We start from the raw sequence: 18643 nt of genomic DNA, 5'->3' as shown, positions 1-18643 counted from the left end.
CCTGGGTTCAAGTGATTCTCCTGCCTCAACCTCCCGAGTATAGCTGGGACTACAGGTGCGCGACAGGGTTTTACCATGTTGACCAGGCTGGTTTCGAACTCCTGACCTCAATTAATTCGCCTGCCTTGGCCTCCCAAAGTGTTGGGATTATAGGCATGAGCCACTGCGCCTGGCCTAGATAAGAAATTTAAATCAAGAGTCCTAAATTGCTTTATGAGCTAAAGGAAACCAGGAGTGTGCTGTCTCACCAAATAGAGAACATCCGTAAAGAGATACCAAATTATAAAAAGGAACCAAACAAATTCTGGAATTGAAAAGTACAATAACCGAAATAAAAAATTCACTGTAGAGTTTCAGCAGATTTGAGCAGGCAGAAGAAGCCAAGACAAAGAAATAAAAAACACTGGTTAAAGTAACTCTAGGTACAATATAAAAGCCAGCATTATATTTGTGGTTTGTAACTCCTCTTTTTTTCCTATATGATTCAGATGACAAAGACATAAAATAATAATTATAAATGTTTAAAAAAATTTGACTTATTTTAGACTTGGAGTATATTTATTACCTAGGTATACAGTTATTGATCGACTTACGACCTATGCAACGTCTGACCATTCGACTTTACGACCATAATCGCTAGCCACGACAGCTCCACGTCTGGCAGCACAAACGTTGCCCAGGTGGGCGTACGACAGTGCGGACCAGCTTCCGGCAGCACCACCATCTCCACGTGCATATAGCCTACTCAACTTAACGACCAAATCGTGTTACGAACGGTCTGTTGGTCCCAATCATGGTCATAAGTCGAGCACTAGCTGTATTGTGTGATGCTGAAGTTTGGGGTACAATTCATCCCATCACTCAGGTTATAAATCTGACAAATGGCACACTATAAAAATGTAATTTGTTTCTGAAGCCTCTTCAAAAAAAAGAAAAAAAAAAGTAATTTGTAACTAACAATAGATGGGGCGGGTCAGAGATGTATAGGTGCAGAGGTTTTATACACTATCGAAGTGAAGTTGGCATTAATTCAAACTAGGTTGTTTTAAGTTTAAAATGTTAATTGTTATACCCAAAGGAACAACTAAGAAAATAATTAAAAACTAAACAGAAAAGAGAAGCAGGGAATCAAAATGGTACACACACACAAAATCAAACAAAAAAGGCAGTGATGGAGGAAATGAGGAACAAAAATATGACAAATAGAAAACAGCAAAATGATAAAAGTTCATACTTATTTGTAATTATTTTGAATGTAAATGGATAAAACTCACTAATTAAAAGGCAAGAGTTTGGCAGGATGTATAAAAAAATCATGATACATCTATGCACTGTGTGTAAGGAACTCACTTTAGATCTAGAGATACAAATAGTTTGAAATTGAAAGTATGGAAACATATTCTGTGCAAGCATTATGCTGAAGAACCCTAGTGTGGCTATACTAATATGAAAGTAGACTTTAAGACAAAAATTTTTCACAATGAAAGACATTATATAATGATAAAGTGGATAACCCATTGAGAAGAAATAACAGTTATAAACATACATGTACCAAACAACAGAGCCTCAGAGAATTTGAAGCAAACATTGACATAATCGAAGGAAACATAGTTCTGTAATTATTGGACATTTTCATACCCTACTTCCATTAATGGTTAGAATAACCATTACTTGACAAAAGATGAGTAAGAAAATAGAAGACTTGAACAAGGTTATAAACCAATTAGACCTAATATATAGAACATTACACCCAACAACAGCATCTACATTCTCAATGCACGTGGAACATTGTTTAGAATAGAACATATATTAGGCCACAAAACAAGTCTCAGTTGAAATCATACAAAATATCATCTCTGACCACAACCGAATGAAACTAGATTGCAACGGTAGTGGGAATAGTGAGTAATGTGAAATTCAAAACTGGGAGGATAGAGGGAGAATAGTCTGGAAGCAACAATAAAAAGCAAAAAGAAAACTGCCACATCACCTCCAAGCTCGGTGGTGTGAGGTGTCTGAGGAAAACAGCTACCATTTAACTGGGTTACAATGGCAGTGCTGTTCTCAGGGTGAACCAGGCTGTGTGAACACCACAGTGAAAAGAACCTTTAGATGAGGTTTGGATATAGATAATTTTGCTGAGAATGGATCATGAATTCCATAAGGTAGGATGGGACAGACAGGGATTATGCATAACAGTATGTGGATGAGAGTGTGGGTCATATTGTGGTGGTTTATTTAAATAAGGATGAAGGGAGTAATGAATGTGGCCCTGGTACATTCAAGTCAGGTAGTGGAGGAGAGGTTGTCAATAAGTTAAATAAGCTTTTGTGAGTTTGCTTTGAAACTCTGGCCACAGTTTGTTTATGTGGGAAAATGTTTTGATACTAAATAGCCCTTTATAAACATTGATTTTTACATGTTTTAAAAATTTTTTTCGCGATGGAGTCTCTCTTTGTCACCCAGGTTGGAGTGCAGTGGTGTGATCTGGGCTCACTGCAGCCTCTGCCTCCCGGGTTGAAGTGATTCTCCTGCCTCAGCTTCCCAAGTAGCTGGAATTACAGGTGCCCGCCACCATGCCCAGCTAATTTTTGTATTTTTAATAGAGACGGGGTTTCACCATGTTGGGCAGACTCGTCTTGAACTCCTGACCTCAGGTGATCTGCTCATCTTGGCCTTGCAAAGTGCCAGGATTACAGGTGTGAGCCACCGTGCCTGGCCTATAAACAAACATTTAGAATTAGGAAACTATTGTTACATTGAAGACATCTCATCTGTTTTATATATTTATTTTAATTAAAATTTTTTTTATTTTTGCATTCTTTTTATTTTAGCTACTGCAAATCATCATCTCATCTGTTTTTAAAAAATAGAGTGAAATAATGCCTTCTATAAATGATATACATTAGTTTGGTTGGCTTTGTATTTTATTTGTATAATATCATACTTGTGGGAGGAACCTTACATACAAAAGGCCTCATTTTCGGTATTGAGTATAAACAGAACATAGTGTATTGTCACTGTTTGCTTTTTATTTACATTTGGCCAGTTAGTTATTGCCAGTTATTCTCACTTCACTTTTCCATTCATCTGACCTTAGCAGTGTAAAAATTAGCTTCGAAAATTGATAGCATTCAAAGATTCTTATCTTTCTATGTAGGGTCCCCATGGCTGGCCTGAGATTGACTTTGCCATTCTGTATTTTAAGACATCGATTTATTCATAAAAAATAGCCATTTGTGGTGGCATGTACCTGTAGTTCCAGCTACGCAGGAGGCTGAGGTGGGAGGATCACTTGAGCCTGGGAGGTCAAGGCTGCAGTCAGCCATGATCATGCCATTGCACTCCAGCCTGGGTGACAGAGTAAGAAAGACCCTGTCTCAAAACAAAAAACAAGAAAACACACAAACCAGAAAAGAAAACACACATGTAAACAGAACTGCAGACTAAATCTTGTGCATTATGAAATCTCACTTATTCTGTTTAATTGTCAGATCTTATTTAAATGTTAACATGCACTGTAAATTGTGTTCATTTTTGAAATTGCTTTCCTTGCGTTCTTTAGAAGATGTTTCAATGTGAAAGGGGATGTTGGGATAATGTTGTCTTAAATTCAGATGTTTGGTAAGATAAGGAAGAGCAATGAAACATTTTCTTGGCCTAAAGTATTTGCTCTAATTGTTCTTAATTATTGGTAGGTGAAGGATATTGCTTTAATTATCCTTTTTGCACTAAGTGGAAACTTTTTTTTTTTAAATATTTCTAGGAACCAAATGGCGAGACACCATCATCTTTATACAGAGTTGCAGCTGTACTTCTACAATTTAATCTTATTGATTTAGATGATCTTTATGTACATGTAAGTCTAGTGGGCTGCTAAGAATATTTGGTTGTCTGTCCCAAGGGTGGGGAAGAGGAGTAAGTAGCCACATAGCACCCCCAGGGTTGGGGTGGTTCTAGGTTCTCAAGTTTTACTCTTTGAAGCCCCAATACATTGTTGCTTTGTGTTTACTCTATAAAGTGAATGAACTTAGTTCTTTTCTTCGGCAGTCTATGAAAATGAAATACCTTTTTGGTCACTTTTATGAAGTTGCAGTTTGGATATGAAGTTCAAGTTCTTAATTGTCATCAAGGCATATCTCGTGGGGAGAGGCCAAGTTCTAACCAATTTGGTTTTAAGCCTCTTTATTATCTACAAATGATGGGAAATATAGGGTTACCTATATACTGTTTCTTTCTCTAAAATATCAATTTTAGGCATTCAGGATGAATGGGGAACTTTGTTAGTGTATTTTTATTTTTAGTATATTTAAAAAATATTTTTCTTGTGTTACTCCTGTGTACTAAATGACTTATGCTTTTACTGCTGTGACAGATGACCTCTAGTTTAATAGCAATTTAGCCATCATCTTGAAAATCTAGGCTAATAGTATATAAATTCCTCTTCTATTAGGTTTTGCATTAGGACATCAATTAATTATTTTTTTGAGATGGAGTTTCGCTCATGTTGCCCAGGCTGGAGTATAATGGAGTGTTCTCTGCTCACTGCAACTTCTGCCTCCCGGATTCAAGTGATTCTCCTGCCTTAGCCTCCTGAGTAGCTGGGATTATAGGCGCCTGCCACCATGCCTGGCTATTTCCTTTTTTTGTATTTTTAGTAGAGATGGGGTTTTGCCACGTTGGTCAGGCTGGTCTTGAATTCCTGACTTCAGGTGATCTGCCTGCCTTGGCCTCCCAAAGTGCTAGGATTACAGGCATGAACCACCCCACCCGGCTGATATCTGTTAATTTAAAACAAATATGTCCAAAGGTGATATCATCTTCAATGCCTTTGAAATCACTTTATTAACATCATTGCCTATTTTTGTATACTGTGGCTACAGAGTTGAATAAAACTTGGTCTCTGCCTTGGAAACAGTCATAGTCTAGCAAAGGACAAAAACATTTTGCATTATTTAATAGGTACTCTATTGGAGATATTCACAAAGCTCAGAATAGATAGTGACCATATCTGTGGGGGCAGGGCTTTGGAAGACTTTCCCAGACTAGTGATGTTGAACTGGGATCTTGATAGACAAGTAGGGTCATCTAGGATGAAAGGGTAGAAAACTTTGTAGGTAGAATGAACTGAGAAAAGGTAGGAGATTTTTTAAAATTTTGATTTATTTATTTATTTATGTGTGTGTGTGTGTGTGTGGGGGGGGGGAGAGATGGAGTCTCATTGTCACCCAGGCTGGAGTGCAGTGGCACAGTCTTGGCTCACTGCAACCTCCCCCTCCTGCGTTCAACCTATTATTTTGCCTCAGTTTCCCGAGTAGCTGGGAGGCGCATGCCACCATGCCTGACTAATTTTTGTATTTTTAGTAGAGGTGGGGCTTCACTGTATTTTTAGTAGACACTGAGTTTCACCATGTTGGCCAGACTGGTCTTGAACTCCTGACCTCAGGTGATCCGCCTGTGTGGCCTCCCAAAGTGCTGGGATTACAGGTGTGAGCCGCTGTGCCTGGTCAAGGTGGGAGATTTGAAAAGGCTTTTTTATCCCTTTATGGGACTGTCAGGAAGCTCAGAGTGGTTGGAGCCTAGGGTGATATATAGGGGGAATGAGGATGGAATAGGTAAGAGCTAAACTGTTAAGGGCTTAAGTGACATAGGAAGGAGTCTGGATTTTTCTCTTGGGAGTGGAGAACCATTTAGTATTTAAAGGAGAGATGTGATATACAAACGGAATATGGAAAATTGGTCAGAAAAGGGAGAATTTGAAAACAGAGGTATGACTTTAGAGGGAAGTATAGACTGGCATATGTGCAAAGTACAAAATTGATGATAGATTTATTGCTGATATGATTGCATTTAACAGTAAATGTAAGCAGACCAAGTGTTCCTGTTAATATGACAAGGATTGTCAAATGGGATTAAAAATTAGTTTATTATTTGATAAACAGCTGAAACCTAAGGATAATGAAATGTTGATAGTAAAAGGATGAGAAAATATATCGGCAAACTTACTATTGTTGGACAAAATAGACTTTTTGGCAAAAGAAGATAAAGAGGGCCACTTCATAATAATGAAGTTGTGTTCACTAGGAAGATAAAACAGTTCTAACTTCACATGTACCTAATGACATGTTCTCAAAATACACAGAAATACAAGTTGAGAGAACTGTAAGAAGAAACGGTTTGCCCATTGGAGTTGTAATCGTCTGGCTAAAAGATAAGGACCTATGGCTGGGTGCGGTGGCTCACACCTGTAATCCTAGCACTTTGGGAGGCTGAGGCAGGCAGATACCTGAGGTCAGGAGTTCAAGAGCAGCCTGACCAAAACGGTGAAACCGTGTCTCTACTAAAAGTACAAAATTAGCTGGGCGCGGGTGGCACATGCCTGCAATCCCAGCTACTTGGGAGGCTGAGGCGGGAGAATCGCTTGAACCCAGGAGGCAGAGGTTGCAGTGAGCCGAGATCACACCATTGCACTCCAGCCTAGGCAACAAGAGTGCGGGGTAAAAAAAAAAAAAGGACCTGTGTCAGGTGTATAAGTACAGCAATAAAAATGTGTTTGATTGCCAGGGGAGAACATACAGAATGAGAAAAAGTCTTTCTTACTTCCTTGGCACCAGTCCATAGCAACTTTCCTCTCTCCGTCTTTTTTTTTTTTTTTTTTTTTTTTGGTTAATGGAATGAAATCTATAATGTTTACTATTTCATTATTTTCATTTACTGTTCACTTTAAACCTAGTTAATGAAATAGATTATGCATTTGTAGGGGGTAGGAACACTTACAGCTTATAGTGACTAGCAGAAACTACTAAGTAATGGTTTGTTGGCTGAAGTTTTCTTTGTGTCAGGGTTATTTTATATATGTCTGCATTAATTATCTTCCACTCAAACACGATGACTGTACATGAGATACTTGAGCCTTTTTCATAATGGAGGGTTGATTATGCACATAGTTCTTTTTCTTTTGCAGTAAACTAGTAACTAGCTTGTGACTTGAGTTAAATAAGCTCCCAGAAAAAAGTGAGATGTCCAGTTACTAATCATTTTTCTACTTGAAAATTTTCATTTAGAGGATTTAAATTAATCCATTTGTGTTATTCAGCAGCTCACTTCTCCAAAATTGGATCTATATTGCAGTGCTTTATTTGATTTGGAGTTTAGCCTTTAATGGGGAAATTTGTAATGTTTTTAATGGAACTTCTATATATTTTCTTGGGTAAACTAATGCACTTAATGATAAACATCACTGTTGTGGTATTATATTACTTTAGGGACTATCAGAAGATGTGAAACTCTGAGCTGCCACTTGATTTTAAAAGGGGTTTAGAATTCAGGTACTCAATTCTGTCAAATTACAAGAAAATAACTGAAATTTACTTAGAAGGCAAATAGTCATGAATAAGTTAGACTTCTTATTTATAGTTTTATCAGTTGAAAATACTTTGCTTTTTATATGAGCAAGTAGTAGGTATTAGCTGTTTTATGAAATTTTAATGAACCATTTTTAGCTTCTTCCAGCCGATAATTGCATTATGGATGAACACAAACGAGAAATTGCGGAAGCTAAGCAAATTGTTAGAAAACTTACGATGGTTGTGTTGTCTTCTGAAAAAATGGATGATCGAGAGAAAGAAAAGGAGAAAGAAGAGGAGAAAGTAGAGAAGGTATGTAATTCATTCTAGTAAAATTAACACTGTCTTGGATTTTGAATTATGAAATTTAACTTCTAAATAGTCAATTATGGAATAATTTCTTAGTTTTCATTTTGCTGAAACCTCATTTCTGAATCATTTGCTACAGTGATTTTATTTTTAATCTGAATGGCACCTTTTTAAGAGAAGCTGTCATATTTTTTTCTTGTATAAATTTCAAAATGTTTTCTAAGTAAAATCACAAGATGTATTGACTTTATCCTTTTTGTATTAGTGGCCCTCAGATCCGAAAGGGATTCTCAAAGATGATGAATTCTGGTTTCCTGTGGCATGCCATAACATTAAGTACAACTTAATTCCAAGTCTATAAACTGTAATGCCTGTGTCTGCTAACTGAAAAAGCAGATCCTGTTTTTTTTCTTCTTTTTATTATTATTATTATTATTACTTTTGAGACAGGGTCTCACTTTGTAACTTGGGCTGGAGTGCAGTAGCGTAATTACAGCTCATTGCAGCCTTCTACCTCCTGGGCTAAAGTGATTCTTCTGCCTTAGCCTCCTGAGTAGCTGGAACTACAGGCATGTGCCACTATGCCTGGCTGATTTTTGTATTTTTTGTAGAGATGGGGTTTCGCCGTGTTGCCCAGGCTTGTCTCAAACTTCCTAGTTCAAGTGATCTGCCCACCTCGGCCTCTCAAGTTGCTGAGACTATAGATGTGAGCCAATGCATCTGGCCCTGATGTTTTTTCAATAGCTAAAAATTTTCATTGTACTTTCAGAAAAATACTGTTCAATTTCCCGTGAATAGCAAATATTTTTTTGACATGTTGTGTTGCTTAGCTCAATTTTTTAAGTGAAAAAGTATTAAGATTTCTTAATGTCTGTATCCTGTGTATCTTAGTTTTGACTGTTCATTTTTAGCCACCTGATAACCAAAAACTTGGCTTGTTGGAAGCCTTATTAAAGATCGGTGACTGGCAACATGCACAGAACATTATGGATCAGATGCCTCCATACTATGCAGCTTCACATAAGCTAATAGCACTTGCTATTTGCAAGCTCATTCACATAACTATTGAACCTCTCTACCGAAGGTATGTAACTGTATACTTTACTAATCATTGAGGTAGAAATAGTTTAGGACTACAACAGAATCTATATGTATATTGATCTTATCGCCTCAAACCAAGCCTGTATTTTAGTACCTTTTATCAAAAGATAAGAACTGTTCACAGAATGTATCAGTGTAATACATATAAATCAGTGACTTGTCTTCTAACGTCTAGACCAGGGGTTTCAGAATTTGTGCTGCTGTGTAGTCTAAAAACTATAGGTTACACTTCTAGGTTGGGTTAGTTCCATTGAGAGTTGAAACTTCATTCTTCTGGTTTTGACTTTTCCTCCTCTCAGTGGGTGGGAGGGGCAAAGAATTCCTGAGGTTTTTTTCTTAGTATAATTTTTCTCTATCCTGGCTGAGTGGCTCTGAGGGAGGACATTGCTTCTCTGATTCTCTCATCTTTCCTGGCATATAGGCTATTGTTCCAGAAATTACTAGTGCAGCCTCTCTTACCATCCCCAGTTATTGTGTCGTCTAGTCCTTTAGCTTTCTGCCTACTTACAGGGTACTTAGGAGCAGTATTGACAGCAGCTCTGGCTACAGCCCCATAGATGAGAGCCTGCCTCAGAAGCCTCAGCCTTGTGACTTTTGTGTAGCCGCTGGTTGCTGCCTTCAGTGTCATCTCATGGGCTGTGGACCATGCAGGCTTCTTAGAGGGTGATCCCTGTGATTCCACAGTGGGACACCTGCTAAGCAGGTGAGAACTCTGGGTATGCTGTCCTAAAGTGATCCTCTTTTATTACACAGCTGACTTTCCCTACCACCCACCACCCTCTGCATACTCTAGTTTGTGGAATCCAGATTGAGAAATGTCAGTTGACTTGAATCAGTGTTGTTATATCCATATTTTTCTGTTTCATCTCCCGATGTATCTTAGGTCCATCCCTTGTTTCCCATTCCCATATCCAAGTTCCCAGTACTGGCCAAGTTTAAAAACAAGAGTCAGATGGTGTATGTTAAACGTTCCTTGAAATCTGCACTTCTCTGAATAAACAGTTAATTTGGAACATTCTCCTCTGAGCTCTGATTTTTTTTTTTTTTCGTTAGAGACTGTTGTTTTTATGTGTTTCTACCAGTTGAGAATTATCTGGTATAATAAAGTTAGGCACAATTGAAATGTAGAAAGCAAATATGAGCAAGAAAAATTTCACTGATTAAGATAGCTGTGTTAAAATGGTAGGTATTTTAGTATGTGTGTGTATATACTTACATATATTTATTTTACTTTTTATAATAGAGTTGGTGTTCCTAAAGGTGCTAAGGGCTCACCTGTTAATGCTTTGCAAAACAAGAGGGCACCAAAACAAGCTGAGAGTTTTGAAGATTTGAGGAGAGACGTGTTCAATATGTTCTGTTACCTTGGTCCTCACCTTTCTCATGATCCCATTTTATTCGCAAAAGTGGTGCGCATAGGCAAGTCATTTATGAAGGAGGTAAGTAAGATTTTTCTTACAAACATATAAATTTTGATTTGAAAATGTTCTGAATATACTTGTGTTATGAGTATCTTTAGACATAAAAATGAACCCCATTTGTCAGTTGGGGGGAAATAGGGGAGGGACGGTGGGGGGTGGGGAGCTGGGGAGAGATAGCAAGGGGAGAGATGCCAGAGGTAGGTGATGGGGAGGAAGGCAGTAAATCACGCTGCCAAGTGTGTACCTATGCAGCAATCTTGCATGTTCTTCACATGTACCCCAAAACCTAAAATGCAATAAAATAAATGGAAAAAAAAATGAACCCCATTTAATAAAGGGTTATGCTGAGTGAGGTTTGTGGAAAAGTCCAATGTTTCCTAACCATATACAGTCAAGTGTTGCTTAATGACAGGTGAGAAATGGCATCATTAGGTGATTTCATCATTGTGCAAACATCATAGAGTGTACTTAAACAAGCCTACATGATGTGACCTACTACATACCTAGGCCATATGGTATGGCCTATTACTCCTAGGCTACAAACTTGTACAGAATATTATTGTATTGAATACTGTGAGCAGTTGTAATAGACTGTTAAGTATTTGTGTATCTGACCATATATAAACACATAAAACCTTGCACTAAGTTGTTAGAACAGCCATGATATCACTAGGTAATAGGAATTTTTAAACTCTATTACAATGTTATATGACCCTGGTTGTATATGTGGTCCATCATCAGCCAAAACATTATTAAATGGTACATAACTGTATATATTAATATAACCCAAATCTAGCTAGATTATTAGTCAAGTCCCTCACACAGGAAAATATACTTCAGACAAGTGGCTACTTTTTGAATTCCCTTATAATTAGTGGTTACTTAGCATTCTTTTCCTTTGCTTACCTTCTAGTCATTTTCTTGGGTGTAGTTTTCAGTCATTGCTGCTATGTGTAAGAAGTCTTTTCAGCCTCAGACTGTTGAGGACCCATTCTTTTATTTTTATTTTTTAGTAAGCTTTTCATTGAAATAAAACATACATGTGGAAAAATACAGCTCAGTGACTTTCCCCAAACTAAGCACCCATGTGTCCACTACCCAAATCAAGAAATAGAATAGTACCAGCAACCTTGAGTCTTTCTTATACTCCATTCTAGTTACTATCCTAACCATAACCATTTACACTTTTTTTTTCAAAATCAGCTTTGAGGTATAATTTAAATACAGTAAACTACAATTTTAAGTGTACAATTCGATGAGTTTTGACAAATGCATACAGTTGTATGTTCACCACCACAATTAAGATATAGAAGTTCCCTCCTTCCACTGGTGTTCCTGGCAACCTCTGATAGGCTTTCTACAGCTTAATTAATAAATGGAATCATATGGTATATACTCTTTTCTGCCTAGTTTCTTCCACTTAGGCCTTTGAGATTTATCCAAGTTGTATGTGTCAGTAGTTCCTTTATTGCTGCATAATAATTTGTTATATAGATGTACCAGAGTTTATCTAGCCACCAGTTGATGGGCATTTGGGTTGTTTCTACTTGGAGGCTATTATAAAGCTGCTTTGAATATTCTTGCACAAGCCTTTTGGGAGGCATGTGTTTTTGTGTCCCCAGAAGTGGGATTGATGGGTCATATGAGTAACTATATGTTTAACTTCATAAGAAATTGCTAAACTGTTCCAAACTGCCTGTACCGTTTTGCAATTCCTAGTCTCAAAGTGAGACTTCTAATTGTTCCACATTACCACCAATACTTGGTGTTGCCACTCTTAAGTTTTAGTCATTCTAGTAGGTATGTAGTGATATTTCATTGAGCTTTTAATTTTGTTATGGTGACTAGGGAAGTTGATCATCTTTTTATGTGCTTATTTGCCATTTTTAGTTATCTTTAGTGAAATGTCTGTTTATGTCTCTTGCCCATTTTTAAGTTGGGTTATTTGTCTTTTTATTGCTGAGTTCTAAGAGTTCTTTATATATTCTGGATGCAAAGCCTTATCCGATACATGATTTTTGGAAATTTTTTTCTTAGTCTGATTTGCCTTTTCATTTTGTTAACTATCTTTTGACAGCAAAAAATTTTAACATTTGATTAATTCCAATTTAGTAGTATTTTTCTTTTATAGTTTGCTTTTCATGTTATAAGAAATCTTTGCCCAGCTCAAAGTTTTAAAGCTGAAAAGAATTATACATAGTTTCTTTAAAATTGTAAAACATGACAACCAAAAAACATCTAGACATTGTTATAAGCACAAATGCAGGGTGTCTTCAGTGTTCAGTGATTATATCTAATTTAATTTTAGACAATAGTAACTGTATAGAAATATTAACAGCTATTGTATATTAATTTATTGACATCTGAAATATTTGACTTGGCTTTTTATACTTAGCTGGTAGGTTTTTTTCTTTGTTTTTGAGATAGGGTCGCACCCTCATGAAGGCCAGAGTGTAAGTGGCACCACCATGGCTCACTGCAGCCTTGATCTCTTAGGCTGAAGTGATCTTCCCACTTCAGCAGCCCAAGTAGCTGGGATCATAGGCATATGCTGCCCTGCCTGGCTAGTTTTTAAAATATTTATAGAGACAGAGTTTCCCTATGCTGCCTAGGTAGATTATTTTTAATGCTCACAAATTTACATTATGTAAAGGTACTCTAAAGAAATCTGTTAAGTAGTTACTTATTACTATATTGTTATTAAATAACATGTGAAATGGAAGTATATCATTTCTAAATGTTGGGAACATTCTAAGTCCTCTGTTCTAGCTATTTTGAAATATACCAATACATTGTTGTTAACCGTAGTTACCCTACTCTGCTATTGAATATTGGAATTCATACCTTCTATCTAACTGCGTATTTGTACCTGTTAACCAACCTCTGTTTATTCCCCCAACCCCCAGCTTCTGTTCCCCCAACCCCCAGCCTCTGTTATCTGTCATTCTGTCTTCTCCCTCCATGAGACCACTTTTTTTTTGAGGCGGAGTTTCACTCTTGTTGCCCAGGCTGGAGTGCAACGGTGTGATCTCTGCCTGCTGCAATCTCTGCCTCCTGGGTTCAAGCAATTCTCCTGCCTCAGCCTCCCAAGTAGCTGGGATTACAGGTGCCTGCCACCACGCCCAGCTAATTTTTGTATTTTTAGTAAAGACAGGGTTTCACCATGTTGGCCAGGCTGGTCTTGAACTCCTGACTTCAGGTGATCTGCCTGTCTCGGCCTCCCAAAATGTTAGGATTACAGGCATGAGCCACCACCCCCGGCCATGAGACCACTTTTTTTTTTTTAGCTCTTGCACGAGTGAGAACATATGATATTTGTCTTTCTGTGCCTGGCTTGTTTCACTTAAAGACCTCCAGTTTCATCCACATTGCTACAAATGATATGATTTTATTCTTTTTTTTTGTGACGGAATAGTATTCCATCATGTATATATACACCACCTTTTCTTTATTCATTCATCCATTGATGGGTATTTAACAGATGATTCCATCATCTTTGCTATGGTGAGTAGTGTTGCAGTAAACATGAGAGTGCAGGTACTGTTTGGATTTACTGATTTCTTTTCCTTTGGTTAAATACCCAGAATGGGATTGCTTGTAACAAATTATCACATGCGTCCCATAAATATGTACAAATATTTGTACCAACAAAAAATTTAAAGAAATTTAGAAAGGAAGTATAATAATGTTTCACTCTTGATTTTTATTGTCTGAAAAGGATGATTTCATGTTAGCTAGTGCCTGCTCAAGAAACAAAAGGGCTGTATTTTTTCCAGTGCATCATATCAGGTGCACACGAAGTCACTTTGTTCAATTGCTGGTGATGTTAACTTTATCATTTGGTTAAGATGATCTCTGCCAGGTTTTTCCACTATAGGGTTACTATTTTTTTTCTTTGTTATTAATATATGTCTTGTGGGAAGTTAGAATGCTTTGAGACTAAAAACAGGCTGTTTCTCCTCATATTTTCACCTACCGAATGCTACTCTTTTTAGTTGAAAATCGTAATGTTCACATCTGTTGTTCTGAAATTCTTTGTTTGGTTACAAATACCAGACATGTGAGCAGGAGACCAAACCTCCAACTCATGGAAGTCCTGTACATAACCACGTACAACATTGTTACCAAGATACACACTTGCTAGAGCTGTCACACTTGCCCTCTTGCCTTCTCCATTGCATTCATCCTGTATACCCATTCTTCCTCAGTTGTGCCAGCTTCCTGCATCAACTCCAGTCTATTCTTGCAGAGATGGAGGGCAGAAGGGAAGAGAAAAATGTTAATTTTGACCATAGAGGTCAATGTAAGAAGAAATTTGCTTTTTTCCATTACTAGGTTTGTGATGGAAAAGTGAACCTTTCCAGTTATCTGAGTTAGAATTTTGATCTGCTTTTACCCATAAAAGATTTTGCTGTGACAAATCATTTGTTCTGTGTTTAAAAGGCTTTTTTTTTTTTTTTTTTTGTCTTTCTTGGAATGCAAGCAATCCTACAAAGCAATCCATTTGTGAGATTGCTTCTAAAGGGTGAATATGACCTTAGTTCCAAATAATGTATTTACAATTATGCTTCTTTAACAAATCTCATTTATAAGCTTGGGGTTGCTTTTATAACAAATTATGCTTATTTTTAAAAAGAGGTTTATATACTTATACCAGGTATCACTTAACAGAATAATCTTTCAGCCCTAAAGTTATTGGTAATTTATTTATCTGATTATATATATATATATATATGTTTCTTAAATTTGAGGTATGTAGTGTGATTCGCAAACTTCAGCATGCATCGTAATCACCCAGAGGACTTGTTAAAATAGATTGGTTGGGCCCCATCCTTGGAGTTTCTGATTCAGTAGATCTTGAGATCGGACCTTAGAATTTGCATTTCTAACAAGTTCTTTAGTGATGTTGATGTTCCTGCCCAAAGACCAAACTTTGAGGATTCTTGTTCTAGGTTTAAGAGGTGGACGAGTATGGTGGCTCTAGAATTGTCTCATATATAAGGACACATTTTGCTATAATAACATTTTCTTTAATTGTAGAGCACTAACATGCTCACCTGACATATGTTTTTGATAGGACCTATACATTTTTTTTTAGACTTTATTTACTTTTTTTGAGATGGACTCTTGCTCTGTGACCAGGCTGGAGTGCAGTGGCGTGATCTCGGCTTACTGCAACCTCTGCCTCCCGGATTCAAGCGATTTTCCTGCCTCAGCCTCCTGAGTAGCTGCGACTACAGGCGCATGCCACCCAACCCAACCAATTTTTGTATTTGTAGTAGAAATGGGGTTTTACCATGTTGGCCGGGCTGGTCTTGAACTCCTGACCTCATGATTCACTTGCCTCGGCCTCCCAAAGTGTTGGGATTACAGGCGTCAGCCACGATGCCTGGCTAGACTTTATTTTTTAGAGTGGTTTTAGGTTCACAGCAAAATCCAGAGGAAGGTACAGAGATTTACCATATACCCACTGTCCCCATATGTGCATTGCCTCCTTGGTAATCAACATCTCCCACCAGAGTGGTACATTTGTTACAAGGGATGAATCTACACTGACACATCACCCAAAGTCAGTAGTTTACATCAGGATTCGCTTTGTATTGTACGTACTAGGGATCTCGACAAATGTGTAGAATATTATCACTGCCCTAAAAAATCCTCCTGCTCATTTATCCCACAACCCCTGGCAACCACTGAGCTTTTTATTGTCTATATGGTTTTGCCTTTTCCAGAAAGGCATATAGTTGGAATCATACAGTATGTAGACTTTTCAGATTGTTTTCTTTCACTTAGTAAAATTATACACACTTAGGTTTCCTGTTTGTCTTTTCATGGCTTGGTAGCTCATTTCTTTTTAGCACTGAATAATATTTCATTGCCTGGATATACCACAGTTTATCCATTTACCTACTGAAGGACATGTTGGTTGCTTCCAAGTTTTGGCAATCAAGAACAAAGCTGCTCTAAGCATCTGTGTACAAGTTTTTGTGTGGAATTAGGTTTTTTAATTTACTCTGACAATCTATGTGTTTTAATTGATGTATTTAGACTATCAATGTTCAAAATGATTATTGATATATTTGGATTAATATTAATATCTACCATTTTTCTTACTCTTTTCTGGTTTTTGCCCCTGTCTTGTGCTCCTTTTTTTGTCTTCCATTCTTTACCTGCCCTTTCTGGCCTTTTTTGGTTAAGTTTTTTAATGATTACCCCAGTTTGCAATGTACATTCACGTTAATCCATGTCCACTTTCAAACACACTATATTGCTTCATGGGTAGAATGAGTACCTTACAGTATCAGCATAATCCTAATTCTCTTCTCCTGACTCTTTTATCACTGAAGTCATTCATTTGCTTACACACACACAGAGTCGCACACACTCTCTCACAAATACATTGTTGCTATTGTTATTTTGAACAAACTTTTAAAAATTATATCAGTTAATAAGAAAAACAAACGTTCTTATTTTACCTTCACTTAATCCTATTTCAGTGTTTCTTTTTTTGTTTGTTTAGATATATCCAAGTTTCTGACCTATATCATTTTCTTTTTCTCTAAAGAACTTAGTATTTCTTGCAAGGCAGGTCTACTGGCAACAGATTCCCTCAGTTTTTGTTTGAGAAAGTATTTCTCCTTTACATTTAAAGTCTAATTTCACAGGGTCCAGAATTCTTGATTATTTATTTTATCTCAACGCTTTAAATATTTCACTCCACTCTTGCTTGCATAGTTTCTGAGAATAAATGTGTTGTAATTCTTATCCTTGCTTCTCTATAGGCAAGATGTTCTTCCCCACCCAGCTTCTTTTAGGATTTTTTCTTTATCTTTGATTTTCTGTAGTTGTAACATGATATGTCTAGGTGTAGTTTTTTTTTTTTTTTTGCTTGTTTGGTTTGTTTGTTTATTTATTTATTACATCTGTCTTACTTGGTATTCTCTGAGTTTCCTGCATCTGTGGTTTGGTGCCTGATACTAGTTTGCAGAAATTCTGTCATCAGTGCTTCAAATATTTCTTCTCTTCCTTCCTTCCTTCTGGTATTTCCATTATGCGTATGTTACAGTTTTGTAGTTGTCCTATGGCTCTTGGATATTCTGTTCTGCCTTTTTCCAGCCCTTTTTCTCTTTGCTTTTCAGTTTTGCAGGCTTCTTTGGAGGTATCCTCAAGCTCAGAAATTTTTTCTCAGCTGCTTTGTCTCCTAATAAGCCCATCACAGGCGTTCTACATTCTGTTACTGTGTTTTTGAACTGTAGGTTTCTTTTTCTTTCTTGAAATTTACATATCTCTGCTTATATTGCTCCATTGCCTTTTTTTGAGGTGGAGTTTTGCTCTTGTCACCCAGGCTGGAGTGTAATGGTATGATCTTGGCTCAGTACAACCTATGCCCGCCCCCCTACCCCCAGTTCAAGCGGTTCTCCTGCTTCAGCTTCCCTAGTAGCTGGGACTATAGGCATGTGCCACCGTGCCCAGGTAATTTTTGTATTTTTAGTTGAGATGAGGTTTCAACTTATTTGCCAGGCTGGTTTTGAACTCCTGACCTCAGATGTGCTGTCTGCCTCAGTTTCCCAAAGTGCTGGGATTACAGGTGTGAGCCACCACGTCGGGCACCCCCACCTTTTGTTTTTTTGAGAGAGAGTTTTGCTTTGTCACCTAGGCTGGAGTGCGGTGGCATGACTTCAGTTCACTACAACCTCCACCTCCTGGGTTCAAGCAATTCTCATGCCTCAGCCTCCTGAGTAGCTGGGATTACAGGCACATGCCACCATGCCTGGCTGAATTTTTGTACTTTTAGTAGAGATGGGGTTTTGCCCTGTTGGCTAGGTTGATCTAGAACTCCTGGCCTTGAGTGATTGACCTGCCTCGGAACTCCCAAAGTGCTGAGATTACAGGTGTCAAACACTGTACCCAGCCAGTCACGGAATCTTGTTTCTCTTTTTTCCCTTCATGAAATAAATAGTATAGTTTCTTCTTGTACTGCTTGCTCGCTGGTGGTGAATTCTGGTCATTAAAGAAAATATATTTTATTTATTGTGTTAGGAATTGGGGGAGAGAGATTCTGTGTTTATATTTTACTCTGCCATTCTAATTTATTTGTTTAGAAAGACTGTCTATGTGGCTATTTCATATGTTGACCCTTGGTAAAAGCCAAAGTGCTCTAAATTGCTTTACAAATAAAGCTTAGTAAAACCTGAAATTAGGCAGGCAGAATATACCCCAGACTGGGTGTTAGATGATAATAGGAAATAGGTGAGATAGTGATCTTCCATAGGTAATATGGAAGAATGTCCTTGTTCTTCGGAGACATCTGGAATTATTTTGAGAAAAGTGTCATGCCTGCAAATTTTTTTGGTATGCCAAAAAAAAAAGGGCAAAATGTTAATTGTTGAATTTAGAAGGTAGGTATATATAGGTGTTCAGTATACTGTCCTTTCAGTTTTTATGTAAATTTGAAATTTTTCATAA

At 37.4% G+C, this 18643-nt stretch overlaps 1 protein-coding gene across 13 annotated transcripts in view; it reads left to right on the top strand.

The window, feature by feature from the left end:
* The window catches only part of THOC2 (THO complex 2), a 129223-nt gene that overhangs the window by 54517 nt on the left and 56063 nt on the right, over positions 1-18643 (top strand). For all 13 annotated transcript variants that reach the window (XR_004262740.1, XR_004262738.1, XR_004262739.1 and 10 more), the window contains exons 9-12: positions 3767-3859; positions 7503-7658; positions 8567-8739; positions 10000-10195. Coding sequence is in view for 10 of the 13 variants with exons in the window: in XM_032258432.1 (XP_032114323.1) it covers positions 3767-3859; positions 7503-7658; positions 8567-8739; positions 10000-10195 (618 nt within the window). In the remaining 3 variants the exon portion in view is untranslated. The remainder of the gene's footprint in view (positions 1-3766; positions 3860-7502; positions 7659-8566; positions 8740-9999; positions 10196-18643) is intronic.

Source organism: Sapajus apella, unplaced genomic scaffold, assembly GCF_009761245.1.
Source record: "Sapajus apella isolate SASKATOON/1434 unplaced genomic scaffold, GSC_monkey_1.0 scaffold102, whole genome shotgun sequence".
In the NCBI taxonomy this organism is placed as follows: Eukaryota; Metazoa; Chordata; class Mammalia; order Primates; family Cebidae; genus Sapajus; species Sapajus apella.
Note: the sequence above shows the minus strand (reverse complement) of the source record. Positions and strands in the feature narration are given on the sequence as shown.